General features: G+C 47.1%; 1 protein-coding gene across 3 annotated transcripts; it reads left to right on the top strand.

Annotated features, from left to right (window-relative positions):
* Positions 1-3981: 3981 nt before the first annotated feature.
* BSPRY (B-box and SPRY domain containing) lies at positions 3982-24593 on the top strand. Of its 3 annotated transcripts, none has more exons than XM_047830341.1 (6): positions 3982-4213; positions 8291-8389; positions 15280-15510; positions 16619-16641; positions 21879-22003; positions 23233-24593. In XM_047830341.1, exons 1-6 carry the CDS (start codon positions 4037-4039, stop codon positions 23757-23759), a joined length of 1182 nt encoding a protein of 393 aa, XP_047686297.1. In that variant the 5' UTR covers positions 3982-4036; the 3' UTR covers positions 23760-24593. The 3 variants fall into 3 exon arrangements, with proteins under 3 accessions (XP_047686297.1, XP_047686298.1, XP_047686296.1); XM_047830340.1 differs by having other exon boundaries at positions 3984-4213; positions 16616-16641; XM_047830342.1 differs by lacking the exon at positions 8291-8389 and having other exon boundaries at positions 16616-16641.
* Positions 24594-24734: the final 141 nt, after the last annotated feature.

Genomic DNA, 24734 nt, shown 5'->3' with positions numbered 1-24734 from the left:
TATATGTGTATGTGTGTATATATATAAGAATATATATATACATACATACACATATATATATATTTTTTAAGTTTATTTTGAGAGAGAGAGAGAGTGAGCATGTGGGCAAGCATGAGTGGAGGGGCAGAGAGAGAGAGAGAGAGAGAGAGGGAGAGAGAATCCCAAGCAGCCTCTCTACTGTCAGTGCAAAGCCTGATGTGGGGCTCTATTCCAAGAACCATGGGATCATGACCTGAGCCAAAGTTGAGAGTTTGGATGCTTAACCAACTAGCCACCCAGGCAACCCCAGATAATCCCAATTTTATAAAAATAAATATGCTCTGTGCGGCAACCAGATTGGGTGGAAGCTGGCGGCTTGGGTGGTGAAAGAATTCACCTAAAGCAAAACAAAGGAGATAGAAGTTTATTGAATACACCACAAGAGAGCAAGCAGGGAGGACAGCAAAAGAGAGACTGTCTACCAGGAGGCAGCGGTGGGGGGCTACAGTTAAGCGCTGAATGAGGCACAGGAATGCATGGAATTTTCCTTTTATGGTAACTGTACCTGGTTCTAAGTAGCCTGTTGGTAAGTTAGGGCCTGGGGATGATATTATGAGGTGGGTTGCTTAGTGAACCTGTTTGCATTCAGCCTGGGGATCACTGGGGCCCTTTCACCTTAGTCAGGTTTTTATTGCTCAAGCCTGTTGCCTAAAAGCGGCCTCTCCATGTTCCCACCTATGTCATATGGTAGGGGCTAAAGGATATTCTATCGTATGTGAGGATGTAAATATATAGCACCTTTTCAGAATGTAAATTGTGTGTGGTTCTTTGGTGAGGGGGGAGCAGAGTTCCTGGCATAAAAAGAAATTTTGCTCTTGCTGGTTCCTCTGCCTGTAAAGCTCCTTCCCCAGATTTTCTCACGGTTTGCTTGCTGTCTTTTTCCAGTCACCGTGCTGCTGCTCCAAGAGACCTCCTCCATCATCCTTTCTAGATCAGCCCTCCCTCAAGCCCTGTTTCTATGTGCTTGAGTACTTTTCATATAGCTCTTCTCACTTACCAACATTATTTACATGTCCTTTTATTTTGTTTGTTCAGGAGAGTAGACTTTGTTCTTCTTTAAGGTTGTATTCTCAGCGTCTTAAATACGGCCCAGCATATAGGTAGGTGCTCAATAAATCTGCTGAATGACTAAAATGTAACAAAAGTGTCCATTCTTCTCTGTCCCCAGCTCAGGGTGTTCTGCCTAAGCAAGCCCTAAAGTTCAAGTACAGCCCTCCTCACTCCACCAAAGCTCCAGAGGTCATTTGAGAGCAGCAGTGCCAAACTTTTTGACCCTGATTCTCAATAAGAAATACATTTGGTAGTGCCTGGCTGGCTCAGTCAGGAGAGCGTGTGGCTTTTGATCTCAGGGTCCTGAGTTTGAGCCCCATGTTAGGCACAAGGATTACTTAAAGATAAAATCTTAAAAAAAAAATAAATACATTCAGTCCCCAGTGCTCACACATGTACATGAATACGTAACTGAAATAAAGAACCTGTACTAGGAGCAATTTTTCTTAAGTTAATTTATTTGAGGAGAGAGAGACAGAGTGCAACTGGGGGAGAGGCAGAGAATCCCAAGCAGGCTCTGCACTGTTAGTGCAGAACCCGAGGAGGGGCTCGAACTCACAGACCACAAGATCATGACCTGAGCCAAAGTTGAACACTCAACCAACTGAGCCACCCAGGCGCCCTGTAGGAGCAATAATTTCTCTTTTTTCTTCCTTTTCTTCCTTTCTTTCTTTTTTCTTCCTCTCTTCCTTTCCTCCTTCCTTCCTTCCTTCCTCCCTACCTTTTCTTTCTTTCTTTCTCTTTCTTTTGGAGATGCTGGTCTCCGAAAGGTCACCATTGCCCTGGGGCAGTGTTTATATCGGTGGTCAGAGATCATTTGTATTTTAGTTTCAGGGCAACTGCTACAGTTGCAGATTCCTGGCTCCCCAGATCTAGTGAACGAGAATTTTATCGGAAAGTGTGAATGCTTAACTACCCTCTCCCCCAACCACCTCAGGTAATTCCGAAGAATAAAGCTTGAGAGCCACACTTGGGAATTTACGAGTATCCTGAGGCCTTGTGTGGGGACTTGCGTCAAGCACCAGCACAGGAAGGGAAGGGGCTGATTCTTCAGTTCCAGTCCAACTCAGCCCCTGAGTTGATCCCAACTCTATAAAAGTAAGTCCATTCCCACCCAAGCCCCTTGCAATTCCTAGTCCTCTGCCTGAAGTAGTTCTGGCAATGTTGCTGCTGCTTCCCTGACTCCGGCCCTCCCAGGGCCACCGACTGCTCCCCAGGACCACACCCAGTAAACAGGCCTCACTTTTCCCAAGGACCTTAACCCCTACTGCCTCTGGCCTCCACAGTCTCTTTTCCTTCACACAAAATCACTTCTGTTTTCTTTGTTTCATTGTAAGGTTTAATAGCTCTCTCCACCCCCACCCCTTAGAACAAAGAAATCCTAACCCCAATCTCTAGTTATGGTGGCCCACTTCCAGCCCCACCCCTGGAAGAGGGTAAATGCTATGATGAAGGCTTCACCCTCCCACTAGAAACGACTTAAAAAAAAATTTTTTTTTTAACATTTATTTAGTTTTGAGAGACAAAGCACGAGCGGGGGAGGGGCAAAGAAAGAGGGAGACACAGAATCCAAAGCTGGCTCCAGGGTCCGAGCTGTCAGCACAGAGCCAGACAACCCCGAGATCATGACCTGAGCTGAAGCTGGAGCTCAACCGACTGAGCCACCCGGGGCCCCTAGACATGACTTTTGATGCCAGGAGTGCTGCTTTCCCCTTGCAAAGTACCTCACACAATTTACATTCTGAAGGCCTGCTACAACTGTATTTACAGATCCTCACATACACAATAAAACATTTTTTAGCCTCTAGTGTATACCATACTGCCAACACCCAAGCTCGGCACTTTGCATACAAGATCTCATTTAATTCTTGAAGCAGCTCTCAGAGATAGATACTATTATCACTCCCCTTTAAAAAATGTTTGGGGCGTCTGGGTGGCTCAGTCCCTTAAGCTTCTGATTTGGGCTCTGGTTTGAGAGTTTGAGCCCGCCCTCCTTGGGTTTTGTGCTGACAGCTCGGATCCTGGGCCTGCTTGGGATTCTGTGTCCTCACTCTGTGTGCCCCTCCCCTGCTTGCACTCTGCTCCTTTCTCTCTCTCTCTCAAATATAAATAAAAACATTAAAAATTTTAAAATAAAAAAAAAGATTTGGTTGTAAATACTTTGGGAGAAATCAGCCTAATACAGATGTTTCTCATTGGACCTTAATATGCAGTTAAAAAATCATTAATCCTATTAGCCACAAATCAAACTGCCTGAATTCCAATCTCATTGCTACCAGTTAGTAACTGTGACTCCTTATAAGTTACTTAACCTCCCTAAAAATGAGGAACATGGTAATACTTTCCTTGCACTATTAACAGACGCTTAGCAATTGCAGCCGCAGTCTGTGCTCCAGATCTTATTTAATCATTAAATGGTCAGCACAAATCTGTGAGGCAGGTGCGGACGCTATCCCCATGTTACAGCCGAGGCCATCGAGGCGCTGTCTGGGAGCAGATAAATGGGATTTGAGCCCAGGTAGCCTACCACCAGAACCTAGCTTCTAGCTACTTGTCTCAAGTTGCCTCTCAAAAAGGGCTGCTGTATTACATGATAAAACGCTTATGAAGCGCTTAGCAAAAGTCTGGCACTTAAATGCTCAATTAAGTTTCCTACGGTCACATTAATGTTTGGTGTTTTATGTTTGTTACAAAACTAATACGTATACAAACACGATTTAATTCAGCAAAAAAATCATGAAGACAGCCGAAGCGGTTGGACCCTGGGCGGGGGTCGGGGCTGGGGCGCGGACGCCTGGCGGCAGTCCACCCGCCGCCAGGGTAGGCCGGCAGGAAGCTGGGCGGCCGGCGCTCGGGGACACCCGTCGGGGGCCGGGGGCGGGGTCAGGGATGCCCCGCCCAGCAGCCACCTGCGACAGGTGGAGCGCGCGGCGCCGGGCGCTCGGCCATGTCTGCGGAGAGCTCGGGGCCGGAGCCGGGGCCGCTGTGCCCCGAGCACGGCCAGGCTCTGAGCTGGTTCTGCTGCTCCGAGCGACGGCCCGTGTGCGCCGCCTGCACCGGGCTGGGCGGCCGCTGCCGGGGGCACCGCGTCCGCCGGGCCGAGGAGCGCGCGGAAGAGCTGCGGGTGAGCGGGCGGGGGCGCCGGAAGGCGGGGGGCGCCGGAGAGGAGGGGCGCCCGGATGGCGCGCCGTGAGGGGTTTGGCGGAGACCCGGCTGCCGGTCCAGGAGTCCAGGCTCGGCCGTGTCACTGCTGTGGAACGAGGCGGTAAGGGTGTGGCTTCTGGAGTCACGGGAGACGTGAGTTCGAATCCCGCCTCCCGACCTCCCTTGGAATCTCGTCTCTGAGCCTCAGTGTCCTCACGTGTAGTCTGAGGGCGCAGTTTTGGGGGTTGTTGTGTGATAGACCTAAAATAATGGGTGAAATGCTCTTTAGCCTACCACAGAGTGGTAGATCCAGCTGCCCCCTCCTCCTCCGTTGCTGTTTTGGGGGGGGGGGGGGGGAGAGCCGGGCTTGGCGTTGGGCAGTATGCGGTTCCACTGCTCCAGTTGCCCGGGACAGCGTGTGACCCATCCCCCGCCCTGGTGGAAGCTGACCTGAGATAAAACCCGGCTCTCCTATCCCCGCAGCCCCTGGGCTCAAAGCCCCTCCCCTCGTCCACTCTTCAGGCTTCCTGGTGAGGTGATTTCTTGTCCCTTTCGGGGTTGGCCTTGACTGTACTCCAAGCTGCTTTCACCTGGGTAAACGGAGGTGGGCGGGTTGGATCTTAGAAGGTTCCTGTTGGGGCGCCTGGGTGGCTCAGTCGGTTGGGCGTTCGACTTCAGCTGAGGTCATGATCTCACAGCTCGTGAGTTGGAGCCCTGCATCGGGCTCTGTGCTGACAGCTCAGAGCCTGGATCCTGCTTCAGATTCTGTGTCACCCTTTCTCTCTGCCCCTCTCCTACTCACGCTCTGTCTCTTTCTCTCAAAAATAAATAAACGCTAAAAAAAAAAAAAAAAAAAAAAAAATTAAAAGGTTCCTGTTGGACCTCTTAATCTAGAGTTTCTCCCGACCTCCACTCCAGTTTACCCCCAGGCTGGTCACCTTCATCACCACCCCCGCTTCCCCACCCATCTGCTGAGATTGAGGAGCCCAAGTCACCCTGGGTTTTCCTCCCTCCTTCCGCCCTAGCTGTCACCCCTGGGGATTTCCTTGCCGTCCCATTAAGTGGCTTGATTTCCCCACCCTCACCCAGGTTCTGCCCATCTGTGAGGCCCTGAGGGCTCTCCCTGGGGACTCAGACTGGGGTGTAATAAACACACCCAACTGGCCTAGAGGGATTCACTTATTCAGTGACCCCTGAAAGCTCCTGGTTGGTCCTACCTGTCACCACTATCCATCCTCAATAAGTGGTGATGAAAATCAACTTGGGTAATGTGGTATAATAAACTTGCATAATGGATACAAACTTTATGAGTACCAAAGCACTTAAATATCCATCATCTCACTCCATCCAGACCAAGCTTTTGAAGTGGTATCCTATCTACATTTTACAGATGAGGAAACTGAGGCCCAGAACAGGGCAGTAACTCCTCCAAGGTTCCTCATATTCAGGAGCTGGACCAAGGGAGTCATTGACTAGGCCAGAGAAAATTACCTCTTTGCTTCCATTGAGAGAGGAAGTGATGCTAATGGGTGTGAGATTTTAATAAAACCCTTTTTAAAAAGTTGCCATCAGAGCTGAATCTGAGTGGTAGAAGGGGATGAAGGCTGAGCAAGGGTGGCAGGCCTGGTGCTTGTTTCGAAATGAAGTCAGCCTTCTCTGAACCCCCCTGAAGCCCTAAGCACATTCTTCTCCTCTGCCTGGAGGGAGGTGTTTCTTGCCCTTTCTCCAGTTTTGAGCATATTATGGCGTTTGCACACTCTTTCTGCTGTCCTTCTAGCCAGCAAAGACATTTTGCCTCAGGGCAAGATGGTCACTGAACTGGGCACCTGCTCAACTTCTCTCCTCCCTTCTGGATTCTTGTCCTGCAGCTTTTTGGAAGCTAGTCTCAATTTCTTTGGCCCTGTGGTGTGCGGTGATCACAGCTTCCTCCCAGCCAGTCCAGTATTTGTGTGTGTGTGTGTGTGTGTGTGTGTGTTTCGTTTGTTTGTTCGTTCGTTTGTTTGTTTTCACTTAGTATTTGGACCAGCAAAGTATAAGACTAATTCCTGATTGTGGGGCTGGGGGAAGGCCTTCCAAGGGCTGCCTAGAAGAGGCGCTGAGTTGCCTTTTGACAGATGGAACTGGGGCAAAGCTCCAAGGGGAAGTAGTGGAGGAGCTGTTGGCTAGGAAGGAGTTCAAGTTCCTGGAGAAATGGAGTGGAAAAGCAGGGCCTGGCCGTATCTTCTTGGACAAGTTACTTCTATGGGCTTCAGCTTCCTCATTTCTAACAACTCTCCCCTGCTCTCCTGGGGGATGCTCCCAGCTTTGGGGGATGGGGACCGCTGAACTTGGTGGGGTCAAAGAAGTGGATGTTCATTCATTCAACAAATATTTATTCAGGGCCTCTTATGTGTAGGAGGAACTTTCTTCTAGGTAGTGGGCCATAGAGAACAAGTCAATGTCATGGTGCTCTTGTTCCAGTGGTGGGGGGAAAAATACAAAAAAGTAAACAAACACATAATATGCAGGCAGAGAGTGATAAATGCAAGGGAGATATATAAGCAGAGTAAGGGAATGGTGTGTGGGGGTGGCCGGAGAGGGCTTGAGAAGGGGTGACCCTGAATGGAGTGGGGGAGGGGACTTGTAGATAGGTGTATATAGGGTACAGTGACTACTGGACGCAGGAGGAGCCACAGGTGCAAAGACACTGTTGTCAGGACAAGTTTTGGTGTGTTTATGGAACAGGAAGAAGGCCGGCGTGGAGAGTGCTGGGAGGTGACACTGGAACAACAGGCAGAGTCACATCAGACAGGGCCTTGTTGGCTAAAGTGAGAAGCTTGATCTCACTGTGAGGATGCTGGAAAGCCATTGGAGGGTTTTGAACAGGGACATGACCTGACCTAGTTTCCTTACACAAGGTGGCAGTGGCTAACTGGGGGCCAAGCCCAGTGAGGAGGCTCTGATAGCAGCTTTTGTGACAGATAATGATGATCTGGGTAGAATAGCAAGAGTGGAGGTGACCAGAAGTGGCCAGAGGGGAGAGAGGGACAGACAGACAGACACTTTAGAGCCGGGGCTGATAGGATTCGCTGAGGGATTGAATACATGCAGGGTTGGAGAGTAACTCCTGGGGTTTGGTTAGGGTAATGAGGTTTTGTTGCTTCACCAACGGGGATAATTTAGGGAAAGGCCGTTTGAGAAGCCATGTTCTTCCACTCAGTTGTGGAGAATCGGGGAGCTCGGTTAGAAGGAGCATTGAGTGAGGGGCGCCTGGGTGGCTCAGTCGGTTAAGCCTCCGACTTTGGCTCAGGTCATGATCTCACAGTTTATGATTTCGAGTCCCATGTTGGGCTCCGTGCTGACAGCTCAGAGCCTGGAGCCTGCTTCAGATTCTGTGTCTCCCTCTCTCTCTGCCCCTCCCCTGCTCTCTTTCTCTCTCTCTCTCTCTCTCTCTCTCTCTCTCAAAATAAATCAACATTAAGAAAAAAAAGGAGCATTGAGTGTATGCAGGAAAGTGACTGTAATGTTGAACCACGGTTTCAGAATAAGGAGAGAATCACCAAAAAAGTGGGTGATGAACACTGAAAGTGGTAAGACTGATATACTGGCGGCTCCCGCTAAGCTGAAGAAAGAATTGTTGGACTGGAGAATCTAGAGTTAGTGATGTTAGTGGTGGAAAGGGTGTGGGCCTTTTTTTTTTTTTTAAGTTTATTTATTTATTTTGAGAGAGAGAGATAGCAGGTAAGCAGGGCAGGGGCAGAGAGAGAATCCCAAGCAGGCTCCACACTGTCATCACAGAGCCCTATGTGGGGCTTGAACTCACGAACCATGAGATCATGACCTGAGGTGAAATCCGAAATCGAGAGTCAGACCCTTAACCAGCTGAGCCACCCAGGTGTCCCAGGGTGTGGAACTCTTGAAATGAAGATTTTGGAGGTGCTATAGTTTTTAGTACTAATGAGGTCTGGGATATGATGGTGGGTGTGAGTAGCTGAGGTGGGGTAAAGGGGAAAATCACTGGGAGAGAGTGAATGGATCCACGAGGATCAAGATGCCATGGGTGTCATTTGTATTGCAGAACAAGATTGTGGACCAGTGTGAGAGGCTGCAGTTTCAGAGTGCCAGCATCACCAAGTATGTGGCTGAGGTCCTGCCAGGAAAGAACCAGGGAGCAGTGGTAGGTAGTTATCTTTCCCCTCTACTCTGGACCCCTCCTAGGTTAAGACTCCAGCCTTAGGGGCATGGACTAGCCTAGGATCCCTTCCCAACCTCACAGACTCAAACTGTGCTACTAGCAAAACTGGATGCCCAGGAAGGACGGTTTCCCATCTCTCTGAGCCTTGGTTTTTGCCATCTGGGCAGAGAGGACTATTCCCAGTACCACACTGGGGCAAATACTGCTGGAAAATGACTTTCTTGGGGTAAAGGATCAGGAAGGGTAGCATTCTTCCACCATCTAAGTATTTCGTGGTCAGCCCCTGATTTACAAAATAACTTCAGGACTTTTACATTGAGTATTCTTGATGACAGCCTTACGCAGTAGGTGGCAGTAACATCCCTGTTTACAGATGGGGAAATGGGCCTCATAGAGGTTAAGTGACTTGCCCAAGATCCACAGCCTCCTGCCAGAGTCAGTTCCAGGGTCTGGATCTTCGGACTCCCAGGCCAGTGCTCTTTCTGCTACCCCCACTGCGGATCCTTTATTCCGTTGCCCCATTGCCACTGCTGCATCTTCACTCTCAAGTATGTCCCCCACAAGTAGGGGCTATGAATTCTTTTGCACGTCCCCTCCCCTCCCCAACGTGTACATGGAGCAGGCTTGACACTGTCTTAGTCAAGGTTCTTTTGATTGTGTAGAAGGAAACCCAGTTGAACTAGTATGAGCAAAACTATTCTGTGTCCATTTTTGCTACTCTTAGCATGATGGTTTCTCTCTTTTTCTCTATCCTTTTTTTTCTCGTTTTTTTTTTTTTAACATTAAATTTTTTTTTTTTTTACTTTAGTCAGAGAGAGAGAGAGGGAGAGGGAGGGAGTGCAGGCCAGGGAGAGGGGCAGAAAGAGAGAGAGAGAGAGAACGAACCTTAAGCAGGCTCCACACTCAGCATGGAGCCCGATGTGGGACTCGATCCCAGGACCCTGGGATCATGATGTGAGCCGAGTCAGATGCTCAACCAACTGAGCCATCCAGGTGCCCCTTAATTTCTTGCCTTAACTGCACTGGCTAGGACCTGAGTACAGTGTAGCAGATGCTGACTTCAAGGGGTATACTCATCACATTTCATCATCTATGTATTTATTTAACAAATCTATTGAGTACCCACCACATGCCAAGGGCTGTTGTTCTGTGTGCTAGAGATTCCACAGTGAACAATAAAAACATGTGAAAAATCCTGTTTCTGTGAAACTTACATTGTAGTCCGGGGGGAAGGATAATAACAATAAATACATGCTATGTCAAAAGTTGAAAGGGGCTACGGAGAAATATAACATGGGAGGAAGGATGTTCCTTGTTGAGAACGGGGGTTGCAGTTATAGATGCTGTGATAAGGAATGACCCAATTAAGTATTGATATTGTATTGATACAAAGTTTACAGAATTGACCATATATCTGGGGGAAGAGTTCTAGAAAGAGGGAATGGCAAGTGCAAAAGCCCTAAGGTGGGAGCGTATCTGGCACATTGGAGGAGCAGCAAGGAGGCCTGAGAGGTTGAAGCAGAGTAAACAGGGGAGAAGGCAATAGGAGGTGAAGTCAGAGAGGCAGGGAGTCGGCGGGGAGGTGGATAGCATCCAGAGGGGCTTTGCCTTTTGTTTGGGTAAGGTGGGAAGTCACTAGAAATTTCTGAGCACAGTAGGATGACGTGACTTAAGATTAAAAAGGAGCACTCTGGGGGCGCCTGGGTGGCTCAGTCGGTTGGGCGGCCAACTTCGGCTCAGGTCATGATCTCGCGGTCTGTGAGTTCGGACCCCGCGTCAGGCTCTGTGCTGACAGCTCGAAGCCTGGAGCCTGTTTCGGATTCTGTGTCTCCCTCTCTCTGACCCTCCCCCGTTCATGCTCTGTCTCTCTCTGTCTCAAAAATAAATAAATGTTTAAAAAAAAAAAAAAAGGAGCACTCTGGCTGCTGTGTTGAGAAGGGACCATAGGCAGCAAAGGTTAAAGCAGGGAGACTGAGCAGGAAGCTGGTACAGGAATCCAGGTGAAAGTCAAGAGTCGTGTGGACATGAGTGATGGTGAGGAGTGTCTGGATTCTATGTGTATTCTGAAGGGGGAAACAGTGAGATTTGCTGATGGAGTGAATGCAGGCAAGAAAGGGAGAGGAGGCAGGGTAACTCTTAACTTTTTTTTTTTTCCTTAAATTTTTTTACTTGAGAGCTGGGAGGATGGGGCAGCCATTTACCATGGGGGAGAGTTACCCAGAGGTAAGAGCATGGGCATTCATCCATAGAAATGGAAGGCAGAGTATATGGACACAGGTGCAGGTAGATGGGTAGCCTGACCCAGGGCTCGATCCCACGAACCTTGAGATCATGACCTGAGCCAAGATCAAGAGTTGGACACTCAGCCGACTGAGTCACCCAGGCACCTCCTTAAAGTTTTCATTTAAATTCTTGTTTGTGTGTATTTAGTTCTATGCAGTTTTATCACATGTATAGATTCATGTGACCTTTCCCACAACCAAGATACAGAATGGTTCCATCATAAGGATCCCCTGTGTTACCCTTTTATCACCAAACCCCCTCCCCTCCATCCCCTGTATCATTGTTGTACAAAATTCTGAGTTTGGATTGCTAATCTTAGTTTGGGTTTTTAAAAAGGATTTTTGTATCTATACTCAGGAATGAGATTAATTTATGAATTTCATTTCTTATAGTCCTTTTCATATTTTGGTGTCAAGGTTATATAAACTCTATCCAATGAGTTGGGAAACAGAACTCTATTTTCACTGGAGGAAGATTGGAATCATTGTGCTTTGAATATTTGGTGATGCCCCCTGTAAAACTATCCGGGCTTGGTGTTATTTTTGTAGGTAGGTTTTTTTTTTTTTTTTTAACGAATTCTTTTTTGTTGTTGTTTTTTTGTTTATTTATTTTTGAGAGAGAGACAGAGTGTGAGCAGGAGAGGGGCAGAGAGAGAGGGAGACGCAGAATCCAAAGCAGGCTCCAGGCTCTGAGCTGTCAGCACAGAGCCTAAGGCGGGACTCAAACTCACGAACTGTGAGATCATGACCTGAGCTGAAGTCTGACACTTAACCAACTGAGCCACCCAGGTGCCCCTGTAGATAGATTTTTAACTACCGACTCATTTCCAACCATGACTATAGTATTCTTTCTTTTTCTTTGGTTTTAGTAAATTTTTTCTAGATAAATTATATATTTTGTCTATTTTAAAATTTAATGGCATAAAGTTGTTCTTAAATTGTGATTAAAGTTGCCACAGTTTTGTCTGTTTTGTTAGTCTTTTAGAAGAACCGGCTTTTAGTATTTTGATCCTCTCTTGTATCTTTCTTTCTTTTTTTTTTTAAGTTTGTTTATTTTTTCTAGTAATCTCTACACCCAGTGTGGGGCTTGAACTCACAACACTGAGATCAAGAGTTGCATGCTCTTCTGACTGAGCCAGCGAGGCATCCCTCTTTTGTATCTTTAAATATAAGTATTATTATTTCCTCTTATCTTTCTTTTTTTTTTTTAATTTTTTTATTACATTTATTTACTTTTGATAGAGACAGACAGAGCACAAGTGGGGGAGGGACAGAGAGAGAGGGAGATACAGAATTGAAGCAGGCTCCAGGCTCCGAGCTGTCAGCACAGAGCCCGACGTGGGGCTTGGACCCAGGAACCGTGAAATCATGACCTGAGCCGAAGTCGGACGCTTAACTGACTGAGTCACCCAGGCGCCCCTTTCCTCTTATCTTTCAAATTTTTTTCTTTCTAATTTTTTAAAAATATATTCCATTGTTTTACAACTCCCTTAGCTGAACACAGTCTATACATTTTAGTCTGACTTCTTTCTCAAGGTCAGCATTTAGGCCAAATATTTCCTTCTAGGTATTGCTAGAGGTACCTCTCACAAATTTGATGCAAATTTTCATTCAGTTATAAGTTGTTGGGTTTTTTTTTTCTTTTTACAGTTTATTTATTTACTTAGATAGCATGAGCAGGAGAGGGGTAGACAGAGGGGGAGAGAGAGAACCCAAGTAGGCTCCGCACGGTCCGCGCAGAGCTGGATGCCGTGCTCCATCCCATGAACTGTGAGATCAGGACCGGAGCTGAAGTCAGATGCTTAACCCACTGAGCCACCCAGGTGCCCCTTTCCCACTAATTTCTAACTTAACTGCATTATAGTCTGCATATCAGTTGTTTGAAATTTGTTGAGACTTGCTTTATACCCTAAAACATGGTGACTTTAGGTAAATGTTTCTCTGTACTTAACAATATTTTTTTCTTCTAGGTTTACTGACTGCTGACAGGGGCATTTATAGTTTCACATCATGCTGTGGACTTGTCTATTTTTCCTAATAATTCTGTCAATATTTTGGTTTTCTTTCCTTTTATTTCAACTTCTCTATGTACTTACATTTTAGGTGTATCTTATTTTTTTATTTAAAGAAAATTTTTTTTAATGTTTGTTTACTTTCGAGATAGAGACAGTGTGAGTGGGGGAGGGGCAGGGAGAGAGGGAGACCCAGAATCCGAAATGGGCTCCAGACTCAGCTGTCAGCACAGAGCCCGACATGGGATTTTAACTCACTGACCGCGAGATCATGACCTGAGCCAAAGTCAGACGCTTAACCGACTGAGCCACCCAGATGCCCCTTAGGTGTGTCTTATAACTGGGTTTTGTTTCCTTTTTTAAAAAATCCAATCTGAAAAAAAAAATTCAATCTGATAATCTCTGCCTTTTACCTAGGGGGTTTAAACAGTCTATCACTATTGTGGTTGCTGATACACTTGGATTTATAGCTATCATTTTATGTTTTCTGTATAGTAGAAACATATAGGAGTTTCTATGCTTTTTCTATGCTTTTTCTTCCTTTCTTGTCTTTTGGGTTAATCAACCCCTCCTCTGTCTTTGTCCCTATATTCTTGGGGTGCCTGGGTGAATCAGTTGGTTGAGCGTCTGCTCAGGTCATGATCTCATGAGCTCACTGTTTGTGAGTTTGAGCCCCACATCGGGATCTGTGTTGACAACTGGAGCCTGCTTTGGATCTTCTGTCTCCCTTTTCTTTCTCCCCCTCCCCCGTGTGTTCTGTCTGCCTCTCTCTCTCTCTCTCTCTCTCTCTCTCTCTCTCTTTCTCTCTTTCTCTCTCTCTTTCTCTCTCTCAAAAATAAACGTATAAAAAAAGTTATACATTCTACTTATGGTCTATTTTTGGTACCATTAAGATTTTAACACAAATACATAATGTTTCAAATGACTCAACCTGAGTAATACAAGTACCATAAGAATGCTTTAACCTAGTAACCCCTCTGGTCTTACATGTTGTCCAATATTTTAGTTAAAGTACATCTTTTAATAAATTCTCCCATTCATAAGAAATATTCCATTTCTGATTAGAGATGTCTTTATTGGGACATGTTAAGTTGAAAGGAGTGTAAAATTTTAAAATAAATCACAAGCTGCATTCAGGGCAGTTGAGTCTCTGCTCTCAATTACTCTGCTTTTCAGTTTCCTTTCTACTTTTGGACCCCAGAGGATTTCCTTTACTTAGCTGCCAGAGCACCTTCACTTTTAAAAGGATGCTTTGGACTATTTTCCCAGCATTTCTGTGTTTGGTTTTAGGGCGGTGTTTGGTTTATTCTGGCATATCTTTGGAAAGGGAAGTTTTTTTTCTCTGCTATCCTTTTCTGGGAAAGAGTGAAGAAATGTATTGAAATTGATTACAGTCTTCTAGTCGGAGAATATCTGATGCATCTCGGGCGAGGGTCTGTTCTTGAACCTGATCGCATACATAGAACAAACACTGAGTACAGACACCCACCGCTGTGGGCAAGGCAGCAAGGTGGGATAGAGAGAACAGCTCTCTATCATGAGAGCATAACATGAGAACAGCTCATGTTATCACGTATGTGCCAGGCTTTGTTCTGTTAACTTTGTATGTAGTAACTCATTTAATCCTCACAATAACCTTATGAGGTAGGTACTATTATTCTACTCGTTTAACAGATTAGAAAGCTGAGACACAGGGAAGACAGGTAACTAACATGCTCAACTGTTCCACAGGTGGTAAGTGGATGGGCTAAGATTTAAATCTAGGCACGGTGTCTAAAGCCTGATTTCCTAAGTACTTGTGTTATGTGGTCTCAGGGAACACTGAAATTGGAGTCCAAACTCCTGGATTCACTTAGGCCATTCATTCTCTTCCTCTTGGGCAAACTGTGGGTCTCTGTTTCTTCTGTAAAGCAAGGACCATTATCTCCTGCACTTGGCCTGTGAGTGCCACCAAGATATGTTTGACTTAGTCAGGAAAACTTTCCCCTCAGTCATTCAGTAAATATTTGAGTACTTACTGTGTGCCAGACACTGTGCTAATTACTAGGAGTCACGTCAACGTCACTGGAGAATTGATTTCGTGCCTCCTGTGTGACAGATAAGAATTCTACCAAGGAAGCCATGGGAGTGGACAGATTTAGGGAGTAATGAGCTTTTTTCACTCAGACAGAGTCAGAATATCAACTGGACTTCTGTTGGTATGGATCCTGTTGATGGGGATGACTTTGTAGGCCTTCTGCTCTGCAGTTCTACAGTTCTCTGACCTTGGTCCCTTGCCTTGGTATTGTCAGCTGGGAGATAATGGGTTCTAGTTGATCTCTAGACCATGCCCAGCTCTTCGATTCTGCGATCCTGCCTCTGTGACATATGACCTGGATGTCTGGATCTCACATTTCTTTACCCTAAACCAGATTTGGGGACTCTTAAGGCTGAGATGGCTTAAACACAGTTTCTTCCATTACCGTGCCCGTGACGGACATTGCAGATCAATCCCAGCATTCCTAAAGACTGAGCCCAAGTCCTCTTCATCTTGACCGGGCTTTGCCAGGACCCGATTCCTTGTTTTATCCCTCATCAGAGCACGGCCAGTGCGGCACGGGAACTGGTCATCCAGAGGCTGGGTCTGGTGAGGAGTCTGTGCGAGAGTGAGGAGCAGCGGTTGCTGGAACGGGTACACGGCGAAGAGGAGCGGGCCCACCAGAGTATCCTGACACAGCGAGTACACTGGACTGAGGCACTGCAGAAGCTCGACACCATCCGGACCAGCCTGGTGGACATGCTCACCCACCTGGATGACCTCCAGTTGATTGTAAGTCAGGCAGGGGTGAGGACACAACCAGTGAATCAAATACCCCCAAAGTTTAAAACATCGAGAATGTTTATGAGGTAGGAGCTGGGTAGATAAGGATACTTTGGAGCAGGGATGAAGCAAGGGAATAAAATTATATGGATTTTTTTTTTTTTTTTTGTACCTGACAGCCATTCTTTCAATAGTGAGCAAGTATTTACTGAGTATCTGCTACGTGCCATTGTGCCACAGGGTGGAGTTATAGGATACAGCTGTTAGTACCCCACAGCTTTAAGAAATACACAAACTGACAACTAGGATAATGGAGGGTTATGGCCCATAGTAGAGGACCTCACAGTCCAGGCTTGGGGGTGGCAGTGGTCAGGGTGGGCTTCCTGGATGGAGTAACTCAGAAGCCGGAGCCTGAGAGATAAGAGGAGCAGCTACGTTAAAGGAAGTGGAGAGGTAGCGAGGGTTCACAAATGTGTCGGGGGAGGGAACTGACAAGACGTCCTTAATCTGACCACCCAGAAACTACTATCGTTAATATTTTGGTACATATCCTTGCAAAATACTTTATATAGATATGCAGATACGTGCTGTTTTAATGGGCTGGTTTGACATCGGAGTAAACATGCCACAAAGAGAAATGAGGATGTGGAACAACTGAGCTGTTCTTCACTGCGGTTCAAGTAGGGCAGTTTGTGGAATGCCCTAGATTATGCATTCATTTAGCCACACAGCTTTCAGGGACAGAGTACATTCTGTCCCGAACACTGGGACAGTCACATTAGAGGATTCAGTAAGAGTGCCAGCCATCTAGGAGCTGACAGTCTTGGTGGGGGTGAAACGTTAGTAAATATGTGAGTGTCCTCAAGTGTTACTTAGGGAAACTGGGGATGCCATGGGGCACAGCAGACAGTGATTCATTCTGAGTGCACGATGGGAAGGTGCGCAGAGAAGAACCCAGATAGCTTTGTTTTGGGTCTTCAAGCAGGAATAGCATTCTTGTCCTAGGGTCTGTCCACATGGCACATGTCCTCCATATGCCAGTTGAGTACGTTCAAGTCTTGACTACCTGCTGACGTCCTGGTTCCAAGCCTGACTCTGTTTTCTTTTCTCACAGCAGAAGGAACAGGAGATTTTTGAAAGGTGAGTATGGCCCCGTAATTTGCTTGGGCAGTCACGGAAACCGTTGCATTCAGGCCCTGCTGCTCTTGGGAGAAAGCCCAAGGCGTGCAGCTGAGTGGCTTCCCTGGAGTCATGCTCCACGGATAGGAGTCTTCCTGCCCCTAACTTGGAGAACTGCTTTAGATCCATGTGTAAGGGTAGTGAAATAAATACTTATTAATCAGAGGTTGGCCATGGGCTTTCTTAAATGTTATCCTATGAAAAAAAATACCCAGGGGTGCCTGTGTGGCTCAGTCGATTAATCATCCGACTCCTGATCTCAGCTCAGGTCTTGTGCTCAGGGTTGTGAGTTCAAGCCCTATGTTGGGCTCCATGTGGGGTGTGAAGCCTACGTTAAAAAAAAAAAAATCCAGTTACCCTGTTGGAGTGTTTTACATCCCCCATCTACAGATGAAAATACTGATGTTCCAAGATGGGCAGGGACTTGCCTAAGCCCCAGAGTTGGGGCATGGACCGATACCCAACACCTGCCCACCGCTGTCTTCCCTGCCTCATTCTCCCCTTCTCTGACAAAAGAATCTTTGAGGGGCATCTGGGTGGCTCAGCCAGTTAAGCATCTGACTCCTGATTTCGGCTCAGGTCATGATCTCACGGTTCTTGAGTTTGAGCCCCTCGTTGGGCTCTGCGCTGACAGCGTGGAGCCTACTTAGGATTCTCTCTCTTTCTGTCTCTTTCTGCTCCTTCCCTGCATCTTCTCTCTCTCTCTCTCTCTCTCTCTCTCTCTCCCCCTCCCCCTCTCTCCCTCCTTTCCTCTCTCTCTTTCTCTCAAATAAATAAACTTTAAAAAAAAAGAATCTTTGAAACTTAAGTCTGTATTACCACTCAAAATTTGCATTTTAATTAAGCAGTTATAAAAGCATTTCACTGAGTTCTTCCTAGGTCCTGAAAAGCTGAGAGCCAAGAGCCTGAGGAAGTAGCCAAGAAGATGTAATTTTCCAGGCAAAGAAATTAAATTCTTGGGGCGCCTAGCTGGCTCAGTGGGAGGAGCATGTGATTCAGTCTCGGGGTTGTGAGTTTGAGCCCCACATGGGGTGTGGGGATTACTTAAATAAAACTTAAAAAAAAAAAAAAGGCTAAGGAACAATTCCAGAGACCAGATGGATCAGGTCTCTGGTCCAGAGACCAGATGGATCAAGAAACAAACAAAAACCCACACCAAACACTTTTAAGAACTTCTGTGGCACAAGTGGCCACGTTTCTATGCACTGGATGTCAGATATAATAGTAGTATGTCAACGTTAAATTTCTGAACTTAATAGGGTTTCTGTAGTTGTGTAAGAGACTGTCTTTCTTCTTGAGAAAAAGATGCTGAAGTATTTAGATATGAAAGGTCTCACTTTCTGCAACTTATTCTCAAATAGGTCAGAAAAAAAAATAAGTGTCATATATTCACTCATTAAATAGATAGGAAGAGAATGAGCAACAGACCAAGAAAGAGAGCAGATTTTTTAAAAAGAAAAAAAAAAATTCTTACGTCTTCAGTGAGAGATTGCAGAGCTGTACTTGAGGAGCACAGACCATGCTTGTATATTTTAAATGTTTATTTTTGAGAGAGAGAGAGCATGCAAGCAGGGGAGGGCAGGGGGGCGTGCAGAGGGTTTGAAGCAGACTGCTGACAGCAGAGAGCCCGATGCAGGGCTCAAACTCATGAACTGTGAGATCACCACTTGAGCCAAAGTTGGATGCTTAACTGACCGAGCCACCTAGGTGCCCCCATTCTTATACATTTTTATATTTACAAATTTTTTTAATGTTTATTTATTATTTAGAGAGAGAGAAAGAGAGACAGAGTGTGAGTGGGGAGGGGCAGAGAGAGAGGGAGACAAAATCCGAAGCAGGCTCCAGGCTTTGAGCTGTTAGCAGAGAGCTTGAACTCACGAACCACAAGATCATGACCTGAGCCGAAGTTGGACACTTAACTGACTGAGCCACCCAGGTGCCCCTATTTTTATATTTAAATTTCAGCAGTAATACATGTGCATGAGAGAAAGAGAAAACATGCCACCAATATAAAAACATGTAAAATTTCAAATGTCTCAGGGCACCTGGCTGGTTGAGATGGTAGAGTATGTGACTCTTTATCTCAGGGTCATGAGTTTGAGCCTCATGTTGGTCATAGAGATTACTTAAAAAAGTTGAAACATTGTAAGTGTCTCCATCACCCCTTCCCAATCCTGTTCCCTGGAGGTGATCAGTTTTAACAGTCAGATGTGTGTGTCTTGTGGACTTTCCTATGTAGATAGAATCCTAGGGGTGGTTACCACTCAAAAAAAAATTTTTTTTTAAGTTTATTTATTTTGTGAAAGGAAGTGGGGGGAGAGGCAGAGAGAGGGAGAGACAGAATCCCAAGCGGGCTCCGTGCCCTCAGCACAGAGCCCGACATGGGGCTTGAACTCATGAACTGTGAGATCATGACCTGAGCCGAGATCAAGTGTCAGACACTTAACCGACTGAGCCACCCAGGCACCCCTAAAAAAAAATTTTTTTTTTTACCAGTTTGGTTTGTTTTATACTTGCTGTTCTTGAACTTACCAGGTTCTTTTGGAATCTCTCCATGTCAGTATGTATAGATGTATGTCACTCTTTGGAAAGTCTGTGAAGTGATGCCCCCAATTTTATTGTCTCCTTTAAAGGCTTAGCTTGTTCCTACTTTTTCCCTCTTAGAATCATTCCACGCGTCTGCTAGTCTTTCCTTTCTCCTTTACCTTCTTCTAAAATCTTCCTCTAAAACTGTCCTGTCTTTAATTTCAAGTTGCTCTGTGTTTTTGAAAAAAAAAAACTGATCTTTGATTTTTTTGTTTTGAAACATTTCAAACATAGAGAAGAGTTGCAAAAATAGTACAACAAACTATCCCTAGAAAGCTCTATTTTTAACATTTTGCCACATCTGCTCTCTTTCTTGGTCTGTTGGTCATTCGCTTCCTATCTATTTAATGAGTGAATACTTAACACTTTTTTTTCTGACCTATCTGAGAGTAAGTTGTAGAAAGTGAGACCTTTTTTAGCATCCTCTCTCAAGAACAAAGACAATCTCTTACACAACTACAGGAACCTTCAGAAAATTTAATGTCGACATAATACTATTATATCTGACATACAGTCCGTATTTAAATGTTGCCATTTGTGCCACAAAAGTTCTTAAGTGTTTGGTATGGTTTTTGTTTCCTGAACCATGTGGTCTCTCTCTCTCTTTTTTTAAATGTCTTATTTATTTTTGAGAGAGAGAGAGAGAGAGAGAGACAGAGTGCAAGTGGGGGAGGGGCAGAGAGAGAGGGAGACACAGAATCCAAAGCAGGCTCCAGGCTCCGAGCTGTCAGCACAGAGCCCGACCCTGGGCTCGAACTCACGAACCATGAAATCATGACCTGAGCCGAAGTCAGACGCTAAACCGACTGAGCCCCCCCGGCGCCCCCCCCACCCAATCTGGTCTCTTTTAATCTGGAATTGTTCCTTAGCCTTTTTTTTTTTTTTTTTTTTTTTTAAGTTTTATTTATTTAAGTAATCTCTATACCCAACATGGGGCTCGAACTCACAACCCTGAGATCAAGAGTTGCATGTTCCTCTGACTAAGCTGGCCAGGCACCCCTGTTCCTTAGCCTTTTAAAACAACAACAACAACAACAACAAAATACTTTTAAAGAGCTTAGAACAGTTTTATAGAATATCCCTCAGTTTTGATTTATCTGCTGGTGCCACATCCACGTCTGGGCTCGGCCCTGGCTGCCACAGCAACAGGTCCGGCTGCACAGACAGGCATTCGGATCCCAGCCCCACCGCACTCCCACTCCTTTGGGGTCACAGTTTCCCCTTCTGAACCATGGGGTGCCGGACCAGCTGGTTGTCTAGACTCTAGTGTCTGCCACTGGCCTCAGCTTTGCCTTGGGTTAGCTCAGCGCTGCCAACACAGGCGCTCCTCTTTCCTCCCCGCCTGATGGCTGGGGCTTCTCCAGCCCCAACTTCAGCGCTTTGAGAAGATGGCAACAGACCCTCTCTTGTCCTGACCACAAAGGGCCTTTGTTACCAGAGCCTGCTCTCAGCTTTCCTAGGGCTCTGTCCATCTTGCTCCTCCCAAGCCAGGACAGTCAGTGACAGTCTCGCAAAGAGCTTGCATCCCTAAGGAGACATGCCCCACCCTCTCTCCCTGCTCCTTCACTGTGGGCAGGGCCAGGAGATTTGGGGAAGAGTGCGTGCCCTCAGAACTGCTGCCTGATCTCAGGGTTGGGGGTGGTGGCAGAGCTCTTTCTCAGCACCCAGTTCAGGTGTCTGCAAAGCTCCGTGATGGACCCTCACTTTGTCCTACACCCCTTAATCACTTTCATTTTAGATCAAGGGGGAAATTATGTTGAGGGGTGCCTGGACTCCAGACTGGGTTTGTTCTATTTCTGCATGGAGGCAGCACTTGAACCCAGCTTCCCTTTTTAAGCGGAGTGCGTTCTCTGAATCTCTGTTCTTTCCTGTCAAATGGGATAACAACTACCTCCCAGGTTATAGCAAAGATTACGTGAGATTCTACAGAGAAAACCTGGATACTTAATAAATGGTAATTCTCCCCTCCTAGACATCTTCTGTTCCCATATTCCCTCCAGCCAAACCCAGTGCCCTTCTGAGCCAAGGAGAGGTAGCTATTGGGAGCAAAGCACCAGAACCTATTTATGGTTAGGGTGATAACTGATAGTCCCTTCTTGTGGGATCTCTCAAAGATGTTTGCATTTTAAGAGCAGAGGAGCGGCTGTACCTTCTGACCAAACCAACAGGTTTTGCTGCAGTAGGTTTTGGAAGGAGGTGAGATTTTCTCTGCACAGGATGGGGGAGTGGAAAGACTGGGGTGTAAGAGGCTCAGGTCGCATCCCTGCTCTGCTGCTAACTTAGAGACATAGCAGGTTGCTTCCCCTGCAGAGCAGACAGACTCCAAGTTCTACCACTGGCACCAAATATTTACTTCCCTGGAAATCATCTGCCTGGCTGGAATTAATGTTCAGGGTGGGGGGGGGGCAGAAGGGGAAAACCCGTTTTTCTGTTTGGCTCAAACCTCCTTTGGGGGCTCCTGTGTGGGGCTGGCTGCCAATCTTGGGGTCACCCTCATGGGAAGAGGATTTTATTTACTTCTGTCCCCTTCCCATCACCCTATATTGATCTAGATCCATTTCTGGAACCTTCCTGAATTTCTGTCTAGTTTTTTGTTTGTTTTCCTCCACAAGGACTGAGGAAGCAGAAGGCATTTTGGATCCCCAGGAATCGGACAAGTTAAACTTTAATGAGAAGTGCATTCGGAGCTCACTACTTACCCAACTCTGGGTGACCGCGGTTCTCGGGTCCCTCTCAGGTTAGGAGCTGTTAGGGCCCAGCACCAGCTGAACACCTGGCTGGCTGGCTGACTGGCTGGGGGGTTGCTGCTGGGTCAGGCTGGGGACCAGAGCATCTGGCTCGGTAGCTAAGCACCGAGTGACACTGGATGCAGCCTTGTTGGTGGAGCCAAGGTTCTGGATGGGCTTGGGGCAGCTGGGCCAGGTCCTTTCCGTTTCCAGACTAAACTGCTCTGTTGGGCCTAAGTGATATCTTGTTCCCAGAAATCACATCTATGTCCTGCCCTAGTGGGACAGCTCAGTATTCTTAATTGGAACCTTAGTTTCTCTTTAAAAAGAGATCATTGATGGCCAACTGGAAAGCATCTGGAGCGAGAACGGCCCTGCCTGGATTCACCTCACTTGTTCACTTAAACGCTGCTGACTCAGGCAGACCGTGGCCTGGCCTTGTGCCGTATGCTAAGGCCTCAGATGTGAATGCCACACGGTCTTTCCCTGCAAGAATTCCCTCCTAGTGCCGAAGTTCTCAAAGCAGAATCCCCCAAGCTAGATGGAAGCTTCTGTGTTCCTAGTTGTCGTGTTTGCACGATTCACAGAGAGGTTTGGTTAACGGATTGAATTTTTCCTCAGTTTTAGCCCTCCTCCCCCAGGGGTTAGCCTAAAATTTTTAGTACAAGCTATAGCTTGTCTTCTGTAGATGCTGGTATCAGAGAGTGCCCAATTTGCCAGCAGTCCCATTTAGTTAGTTGTTGGAAAAGTGCGTATCTGATGCTTCCTGGCTCCCAGGGGTCATTCCCCCAGGACAGGTCTGATCTGGAGGCCACAGGCCCAGCTGGAATCACTGCAGTCGATGCCGGATGCTAGATGTAGGAACAAAATCTTCATTTTGCCCTGCTCCCAACTAGGTGTGTGACTTTGGGCAACTTGCTTCTCCTCTCTGGGCCTTATTTCTAGTTTACAGATGAGGATCCTGGACTAATAGTAACTACTGTTATCATGGCCACAATTTATTGAGCACCTATTAATACTGGGTACTTTGTAGGTATCATCTCATTTAGTCCTCATGTCCACCCTGTGGTAAGTCCTATTTATCCCCATTTTACAGATGAGGGAACTGAGGCTCAGAGAGAGTAAATGGCTTGCCTGAGGTAACACTGCCACTGGGTGGTGAGGGAGCCCTTTGCTGCCTGGCAGGACCAGGTTAGGGCTGAGGTTGGCCTTGGGCAACTCTGAGAATTGTTTCTGGCAGGCACAGAGGATGTGCGTATTGATGAGAGGACCGTCAGCCCCTTCCTGCAATTGTCAGACGATCGAAGGACCCTGACCTTCAATGCCAAGAAGTCCAAGTCCTGTGCAGATGGCCCGGAGCGCTTTGACCACTGGCCCAATGCCCTGGCCGCCACCTCCTTCCAGGCTGGGCTGCACACCTGGATGGTGAACGTCCAGAACAGTTGTGCCTATAAGGTGGGTGTGGCCTTAGGCCAGCTGCCCCGAAAGGGCTCTGGCAATGACTCCCGGCTGGGCCACAACGCCTTCTCCTGGGTCTTCTCCCGCTATGACCAGGAGTTTCGTTTCTCGCACGCTGGGCAGCACGAGTCCCTGGCACTGCTGCGTTGCCCCGCCCAGCTGGGCGTGCTATTGGACTTGCAGGCACAGGAACTGCTGTTCTACGAGCCGGCCTCGGGTACGGTGCTCCACACCCACCACGCGCCCTTTTCTGGGCCCCTCTTCCCGGTCTTTGCCGTGGCCGACCAGACCATTTCCATCATCCGCTGACCTTTGGCCACGGGGAGCCCAGGCCTCCTCCCTACTACACCTCCAGGCCATGTTCCTGCCCAGTGTCCTTTTCCCAAATGTTGCCCTGAAGGGACAGCTTTAGGAGGGGTAGGGATCCATTTCAGATCTGGGTACAGCTGTTAAGTGCAAGGTATCTACAGTAGGCTTGCTACTCCCTGGCCTTAGTCTCCCAAATCCACCATACATCAGCTCCTCCGAGGGTGTCTCATTCACCACTTTATCTCTGGCATCCGGGATGGTGGCTGGTGCCTAGTGATTGTGCAATAAATATTTGGCGAATGTATGGACGGATAGAAAGGTGCCTGGGTGTATGTGGTAGACTCTTCTGGGAAAGCACAGCCTTCTAGCCCTCTGCCCCCAGCTTGGAGCATGTCCTGTGGCTGAAACTCTTTCATCCCTCAGTTTGGTGCTTCTCAGTCCTTTTCCTGACAAGGCACATAGAGAACATCTTTTTCTAGCACATGAGGACAACCTGAAAGGGATCCCAAACTCCTGCTAGGCTGCTCTTGGCCACAGGGGGCGCTGTGTCCCACCAGGTCCAGCCTGATGGTTCAGAAGACTGAAGGGATCCTACCTACAGGTAACTCGACCGCAGCACATCCATTGGCAGCTCTGCCTCAGACTTGGCAGCTGAGCTCGGCTGTGCCCACCTGTGGTCACAGGGACGAACTTTTCCCCCACCTAACACCCCCCTCCCTGCCCAACATAATGTGGAGACCTGGGGTAAGGGCTTCAAGTCCTAGAGAGAGCTGAGGGAGTAAGAGGGCCAGCCTTACCGAACACATATGTTATTAAAGGTTTTACAAGATTGAAGTTTCTTCCATGTTCTTTGCTGGTAATTGGGCAAATCTCCCAAGTGCCAGCTCACGTCTTAAGAGGTGCACTTGCTAGGAAATCAAGGTCTTCCTCACCCGCGTCCGCATTCCCAGCTTAGCACACACAGCCAAAAGAGCC

Source organism: Prionailurus viverrinus, chromosome D4 (assembly GCF_022837055.1).
Source record: "Prionailurus viverrinus isolate Anna chromosome D4, UM_Priviv_1.0, whole genome shotgun sequence".
Taxonomy (NCBI): Eukaryota; Metazoa; Chordata; class Mammalia; order Carnivora; family Felidae; genus Prionailurus; species Prionailurus viverrinus.
This window is presented reverse-complemented; position numbering and strand designations above follow the sequence as displayed.